The following is an 8,661-nucleotide window of genomic DNA, read 5'->3' on the forward strand; positions in this document are numbered from 1 at the left end:
GGAAACGGATCCGTCTGCAGATATTGGGATTCCTTCTAGTGGATGCTTAGTTTATTTTGTCATTCTGATCGGATTTTCTCTACTGTTCCGTTATAATTTTAATTTTAAATTGTTTTGCATTATATGGCTGTTTGCTGTTTAATGGGGTTTTCCCCATTTGCCTTTTAACTTCACCTTATTCTCACTTTCTAAAAAATATTTGTGTTGTAGTAAGGTATTCATTGTTGGCGCCTATGGGGAGGAGGCATTCCCCTCAACGCCACACATCACTTTTCCACCCCGTCCCTTTTCCCACCCTATCGGGAAGGAAACACTGGAAATAAGTCTTCTTCTAGACTTTCGTGGGCTATCCTTGGTGTTTACACCGAATAAATTAAATCAATCAATCAATCACATGAATTTCCTACAGATTGCTAGACTCAAATGATTAGTTTGGTTTATTCAATTATAAGTTTTTAAAATCCATCGTCATACCGCCCCCTCTGAGCACCGCAACCACGCCCACTTACTCTCACCGGGAACATTGGCCCTCTTGTCGGAGACATCGCACCCCCTCCCCCTCCTGGCGCCACCAATGTTGTTAGCTTATGGTAAATTTCATAGAATACCAGCCTGTAAGTGGCTGTTTTGAGAAATGAATAAATCAAATAATAACAATAATAGGCTTAACTACATGTTGTCAGGTTACCGGTAACTCACGCTTATGGGAAGAATACTAATTTGGTTTTGAGTCGTTGGATTTAGCCTGTGGGTGAATTATGTTTCATCTTCAAGTCTTGTCATAATGATGACAAGAATTTACGATGACGAAATGGTACTCGTCTTTCAATCCCAGGGTATTGGGTCGAAGTCCTTTAAGATCTCAAGATTTATTTGCATCATTAAACTGAACTATTCCATTAAGAATACGGTAGTGTTTTGACATTATGTACTCTGCACCCCATACATCACACACATCGCAATACCACTAAAAATCCACCTAGATCGGTTGATTAAAATCATGTGACATTGGGTATTTACAACATTACTGTAATATTAACCTACGTAATTTTTTGGCATGCATCATTCTTTGTATAATTCAGTTCCATTTCTGCTCGTTAAATCTTTTTATGATATGGAAACAATTGGGTCTTAAATATTATAAAATACTTCATATCGTGCTTGTAAGAGAAAGTGTTTATTTCTTTAAAAGTCTGTAAAATCTGCTTATGTGAGTAATTGGTAATGATAATACCAATTACCACTTTTGAAAAACCCCGTCTGGTGTTGGCTAAAATTTTTACTATTTTGTTTTTCATTTGTTGTTTTGAATCCAAGATGAAATAAATGACATGATATAATCATATATAATAATAACAATAATAATACACAGGAGCCACATTAAATGATACCATAAACACATCAATGAAATATAACAAAATAACCTTTATATATATATATAAATAGTATCTATCCAAAATTACAAAATATATAACTCTCATAATACTGTTGTAATCACAAAAAAATAATTAAAACAAAGTTTAAAAAGACATTATTGAGAAAGATAGCTGTGATTTAAGCACTCATCCAAGTGGCGATTGATGGCGCTCTCCAACACACTGCAGCCACATATCGGACATTTCACAGTTCCTGCAGGATCCTCTGTACGACAGGTCTCTGCATTAACATGCATGTCTGACAATGTTTGATTCAACTCTCCATCAATTTTTTGAGTATGATTAGAAGCTTTGGCACCACTTAAATTTCCTGCTTTCTCTGATCTGTTCTTTGGCAATTCATCAGCACTAGTCCCAATGTTTATATTCATTAGATGTTGTGATATATCCCTATTGCTTTCTTCTTTCTTATTTACTATTACAGGTATTTCACTATTTCTGAATGTTTTTTCATCCCCGTCTGAGTCGCTATCGCTGCCAACTATCTCAATCAGTTTTAAGATCTTTTGTGATTTTTTCCGATGTTTATTAATCTTATTGTTCACATGCTTATATTTATCTGCCAAACATGTATTCTTAGATTCTTTTGACAGCCATGCCATTCCACCATTTTGTATATCTTCCTTGGTTCTCCCTCCTAGCACACGTCCTTTGCCTGGAAACCTAGCCTCCATATCACTGGATCCATTTCTGGTATCAGAGTTACTCTGTATCAGATCATTAGGCATGTTCTCGTCACTCTTATCATCACTGTCGGAATCATATTTCCCATTACTTGCAGATGGTACGGATTTCTTTCCAAAGAATCCATGGATGTTGCTCCTTGTTCCTGATGTATCAGTCTTTTTTGGATCCTTGTGTTCGCTACTAGGCTTTATGTTGCCATTAGTTACTGCGCTTATCGATCCCACTGGTATTGAGGGGGACTTGTTACTATTATTTGGTACAGCGAGTTGCTTTTTGGACCATATTTGCTCAAGTGTTGGGTAGTTCGGTGGACTATTTATAGCATTTAATACACGTCCTTTGCCTTCAAATGCTGGTACAGAATTGAAGTCTCTACCTTTAGCTTTCTTTGAACCTGTAATATATTAAAAGAATATTAATTACAATAAAACAAAAATAATGATAATTACTATAATAATGATAGCCAACCATATATGACAACAATTATGATGATCTCTAATTTTGTAAAGTAATAAAGTAAAGTTATATATAATTTTTTATTACATGATATAAGAAACACTTTGAAATATGTGAGATACATGTAGACAGGTCTGTATTAAGATATACACTGATGTGCCCATTTAATAGTATCAATAACCTATTACACCTGAGGGATAATTTAAAGCAATTAAGTTTTTAGCACATTTATAGCAATTTCTATTCTTTAAAAGTTTTTTAAACAATATTTTATAGAAGCTAAACCTTTCAGCTTATCACAGAAAGTCAGCTGATATTCATTGGCCCTCTTAAAGAAATTAAATGATATGAGGATATCTATAAACTAGACTTACAACTAATTTTAGTCATTAAGAAAAAAATCAGTGTCGCAGGATTGGAACTATGGGCACTGAAATTGGCTACAGCTCCACAATAACCACAAGCATCAAAATATCTCAAGCGCTTCATATTTGAACCCTGACCTTATGATTGAGTGCTCACATTGCAGCTGCTGCACCAACTTATATGGGGCTTGCCATGCCAAAACCAGCATCAGCGACAAAAACATAAAAACTGAATTTTTAATATATTCCTATTCTCCACATTATAAGCTTTAAAATGATGGGTCATTTGCTGGAATCGATTTACCATTGCGACACTTATGAGTAAAAGTATTACAGCTTCTCTGTGCTAAGTTTACAATACTTTCTTGAGCTTATTACTCAGTTTAACAATTAGCAACAGTTTTGGGGTGGCAAGCCTCATATATTGTTTTCAACAATTGTAAATTTACAAAGGCACAAAAATTAATGAATTATATAATTTCAAAAACTCAATCATACCTTTAGTATTTTCTTCTTCCCTTTTTCTTTTTCCCTTCTTTTCACCATATCCTTCCGGTTCTTTTTCCTTATGGTATGTCCCACCACATGACTGCTGATGACTGGACCACCAGGGATCTCGTGGTGATGGTGCACGGTTCATGGCTCGCTTGACATAACCAAAAAATGGCTTTCGTGTACGGCACGGTCCATCACATCGCCAAATATGCTGCCTGTACAAGTCCACTTCATCTTGGAAATTGTGATAAATCTTTGAAGATAAATGTAAGTAGAGGATGTTAGACAGCAGAAAAACAGAATATGAAAAAAAAGAAGATAAATAGATGAGTAACCTAAAAGGTGCCTTATACATTCCAAATGCTTTGCTTTTTATCTTCATTGGTTTACTTTGTTAAAAGTCTCCTTCAAAAGCATGCTCTTCTCCACAGAATGAAAACTGCTCTATGGTGATTAGGAATGCAACTGTGTGTGGTCCCTAGTTAGAAGTCATTACCAAGAGATCTGTTTAAATTAAAACAAGCTTTCTTAGCCCTTCACCATCCTGGTTTCCGGGAGATATCCAATTCCAGGGTCCTGGGTTTAAATCAGGGGTGGGCATAAAAATCGGTTGGAGGGCCAAAGTGAATTTCTGATTTACTGTAACATAGAAGGCCAGACCCAAATTTTTATGTTTCCAGTACGCTTCCAAAAACCTCCTAGCACTGCTTTTACACCACTTTATTCCCAGGTTTAATATTACTTTTTACATATGATCAGCGTCAGGCCGTAAAAAAACTAGCTATTTTCTAGCCAATGTTACTTTGCAAGCCCGCCCACATAGGGTTTTTAATTCATATCTACAGGCCGTCAAAAAATCACTGTCGGGCGCATTTGTGGTTTAAATGGTAAGGATTTATTTTCATGACTCAAATTCAGATCAATCACATTGCGTGTAAAGATACTTACTGTTATATGCTAACGGACAAAGCACTTTTGCATATGAAAGACATTAGAGGTATAGGCTGGTGGTTAAAATGGATGCCTCCCTATCCCTGGTCCATGCATTCAAGCCCTGTGACATAAGAATTTTTTCTCACTACTAAAAAACATCTCCACTCTCTAAACCTTAAGCTTTTATAAACCATCATATTATTTTATGTACAGCATTTATTAAGAGTGAATATCTGCTGACTTGAGATAAACTGGAACGGTAACCCTCTATAAATTTGGTTATAAAATAAAAAAACAGAACAGCTTCTAACTTACAGATATCTTTGTACCAGTCTGTTTGTTAATCCTGTTCATATGCTTACAGAATTCAGGTCCATGACCATCACGATCCTGCAAAGAGGAAGAAATAAATGACGACATATTAATTGACAATAAACAATTCCGCTAAGCCCTACTCTTTGCATACTGTTGCAAGGCCCACAGTACAATGGTGTAAATGTTCACACACATGTATTTGTTGGACAACACACGTCTATGGGCCAAGCTTGTATTCTTGGCTGTGTTCCGATTGGTCAGTTTGATTGACACTCCAGAAATGTCCATGTTTAGCCAAGTGTTACATGGTGTATGGTTCCTACCAACCAGCTGATGCAATACATTTTTTATACTTTGTTTTAAAAACCCACCACCTGCCAATGATTATTTTGAATAAAAATAACATTATATTTTGGTTTGTTAGTGCACCCACCACAAAAAAATTTTTTTTTAAATTTTCATTTAATTTCATTTATTTTGTCTCAATTGTTTCAAACTTGAGAAGACAGGATAACCAAAAGTATACTAAAATACTGTCAAGCGGCTCTCCAAACCACTTTTTCACTTCTTGAAGATCATTCAAAAAGAAAATTTAAAACAAGGTATAACAAAAATCTCACCTGAAGAAATATACTAGTTCCTTAATACCGAAGCGGTTAAAATTGAAGCATTGTTTGAGAAATTCAAACCATTTTTAGCTCCGATGATGAGCTCTAGAAACACTCGGCTGATTGATTAATAGATCTTTTTTAGATCTCCTGCCTCTATTATACTGCCCTCTTGAGGATGATTGATTGATTAATAGTTGATTAATAGATCTTTTAGCTCTACTGCCTTTATTATACTGCCCTCAAGAGGAGCTCTAGAAACACTCGGCTGATTGATTAATAGATCTTTTTTAGATCTCCTGCCTCTATTATACTGCCCTCTTGAGGATGATTGATTGATTAATAGTTGATTAATAGATCTTTTAGCTCTACTGCCTTTATTATACTGCCCTCAAGAGGAGCTCTGGAAACACACAGCTGATGATTAATAGTTGATTGATTAATAGATCCATTTTAGCTCTACTGCCTCTATTAGATTATAATTCATCTTGAAAGTTGTGCTTTATGTTAAATCATAGTGTAATAACTAAGTTATGTGATATAACTGTTCAAATGATCATTCTTATTTGCCACTAAGAACTAGTAAAATGTTTTTAAAGGCAGATTTACTTACTCTGTTGTTCTGAGTAACAAATAGATAGGCATGTATCATCTCATGCTGTATGAAGTAAAATGAAAGTATTAATAAATTAGCAAATACATTTTACCAATTGAAGAAATTCAATTGAAACAAACTACAGGTCTCTCTCTAATTAAAGACCCCGCCACTTACCAAGTGAAGAAATTCAATTGAAAGCAACTATCAGGTCTCTCACTAATTAAAGACCCCGCCACTTACCAAGTGAAGAAATTCAATTGAAAGCAACTATCAGGTCTCTCTCTAATTAAAGAGCCTTCTACTTAAAGACCACTTTTCTGTGGTCCCGATATTATTTAAATGTCTTTTAACTTTATAAATCTAATTAAAGGCCAAAGCTGCTGAAGACCATGGAAACCCTGGTCTAAAAAGTGGTCTTTAATTGTAGTTTCTGCTTTTTATTTTAATTGTGTTATAATATACCAAAAAATATGTTATTGTCTACCCACCAATATCAAGCAGAAAGCTCAATATGACTGGTCATGTATGTGCCATGATTTGTATAGAATTACACTAAGTTACTGAAGTGTAATTAAAGTAGTTTTTGACCACGAAATAAAAGGTATCTTACCAACAGTGTTTCAACAAGGTCTTTTCTAGGCCTGAGTTTCAACAATGGGGTGCTAAGTCGTATTGAACATAAGCCACCTCTGCCTTCATAGCTACATACTCCAGCACATCTGAAGCAAAGAATTCAATTCAACTATTATTTCAGAATTTTCCAACCATAATACAGTTTGAACCAAAGATCCTGAAGTGGAAGGTTATTTTAATCAAATACATGAAACTAATTAATGACATGTTTCGGCGTGTCATCTGGAAATAGGGCTTTGTGCCATTACCGGTTCATATACTATTGGTCAGATCATGGACCTTATTAATAGGTCCATGGTATGACAAGCAAGCAATTTCTACAGTATTACTGTAGTAAGTCATAAACTGGTAATAACAATTAAATAATAAGGTAATATTAAAGTAAGAGTTTATTTTTTTTTTTTTTTTGTTCAGTGACGGTTTTCCCCAAACAATGTAAAGTATTTTAACCAGCAAGTTACAGCTCAGCTCCAAGAGTAAATTGTCAATATAATAAATATATGGTAGAGTAAAAACATGAGAATTTGGATCTTATTTGAAATTATGAATATATTCTTGTATGTTGACTTTTAAGAAACAACTATGTACTGCAACAAATATTCAACTACTCCTGCAGTCTTTGTTTGTCAATGCCCCTACTTCTAGTTAGGTTAGAGGGCTAGGCCTAGGTTACAGTAGGTAGCAATAATAAATGTAAAGTATTTTAACCAGCAAGTTACAGCTCAGCTCCAAGAGTAAATTGTCAATATAATAAATATATGGTAGAGTAAAAACATGAGAATCTGGATCTTATTTAAAATTATGAATATATTCTTGTATGTTGACTTTTAAGAAACAACTATGTACTGCAACAAATATTCAACTACTCCTGCAGTCTTTGTTTGTCAATGCCCCTACTTCTAGTTAGGTTAGAGGGCTAGGCCTAGGTTACAGTAGGTAGCAATAATACACACCACTATAATAAATTAATAGTAATAATAATAATAACAAATAATAATAATCCCATAATAATAATAGTAATATACGAACAATAATAATAATAATAATAATAATAATAATAATAATAATAATAATAGTTAAATCCCTTACTATATAATATACGATTACTATTAACTTTAAGGCTAGGGACTCTAGGCCTCAAGTGGTGGTTGTACAAGAGTGCACCGAGTCCGTAGTAGTAGGCCTAGGCAGGCCTCATCATTTGACCTTTCCTCTAATTTTTACTTAGACTAGGCCTAGGCCTACTAAGGGCTAAAGAACAGAACTTACAATGTCATTCTTGGGCTCCATTTAATTTCAACACCTGCCAGCTTTCCTGAGAAAAATGTATTATCAAATTCTATAAACATAGCCCGTACATCAGGTGTAGGGTCTAGTGTTTCCCATCTTTCATCTACAATTGACAGGGGTTTATCGCCTCCGCTCCGCTGTGACTTATCATCTGAATGGCAGGATGAGGGCCTAGGAGGAACGATTGATCCATGCTGGTCTTGGTCGTCGAATTGTGCTTGAAGTAGACAAGCAAATTCATAATCAAGGTCTGAATTCATGGTTCTAAATTCTGTAATGTGTTAGTATTGGCATATCATTGAAAATATAACAACCTCATCAACACACAACAGAAAAAAAACGCGGTTCTTGGATCGGATTTTGTAAATAAAACGTTGGGTTGGGTACATTCCAAATATGGCATGACAGCGGTCCACATAAGGCTAGCAAAACTGTGTGTAGGCCTACCGTACTTAGTATTCTACATCTGCCGATGTAGACACATCTATGTATCGATGTGATATTATAGTGCATGACTAAACTTAATTCTTACAAATTTACATTGCAGTTAATCATTACATTAATGGTAATTAATGTGTTCTGTGTAATTTGCTGATCGTTTCGTACCGCGAACAAAAAGGTGGCCTTTTCCACGAATGGGTAGACTGAAGTGATGAGTGATGTTGACAATTCAAACATTGCGAATCAGCGGTGCGTAACCAAAGATACTAGAAATAAAGGATAGAGTTCTCCACACAAAAATAGTGTTCCACCGAAATGCATGGTGGGAATACAAACAATGGGGCGCCCCGTACGACTGGATCTAAAAAAACTTCAACCAAACTTTCGTTACCAAGTCGTCGCGT

The 8,661-nt window shown here is 35.1% G+C and overlaps 1 protein-coding gene across 1 annotated transcript; it reads right to left on the reverse strand.

Moving 5' to 3' along the window:
- Window positions 1–1,405: 1,405 nt before the first annotated feature.
- On the reverse strand, window positions 1,406–8,430 carry LOC117111693 (sprT-like domain-containing protein Spartan). The gene is made up of 6 exons (XM_033254678.1): window positions 7,796–8,430; window positions 6,504–6,612; window positions 5,909–5,953; window positions 4,688–4,762; window positions 3,443–3,692; window positions 1,406–2,517 (listed from the first exon to the last, which is right to left on the reverse strand). The coding sequence occupies exons 1-6, from the start codon at window positions 8,074–8,076 to the stop codon at window positions 1,532–1,534; spliced, it is 1,746 nt and encodes a 581-aa protein (XP_033110569.1). The 5' UTR covers window positions 8,077–8,430; the 3' UTR covers window positions 1,406–1,531.
- Between the last annotated feature and the right edge of the window lie 231 nt (window positions 8,431–8,661).

The sequence above is a fragment of the Anneissia japonica genome, unplaced genomic scaffold, assembly GCF_011630105.1.
Source record: "Anneissia japonica isolate Jap-2015-1 unplaced genomic scaffold, ASM1163010v1 scaffold287923_len1623670_cov205, whole genome shotgun sequence".
NCBI lineage: Eukaryota > Metazoa > Echinodermata > Crinoidea > Comatulida > Comatulidae > Anneissia > Anneissia japonica.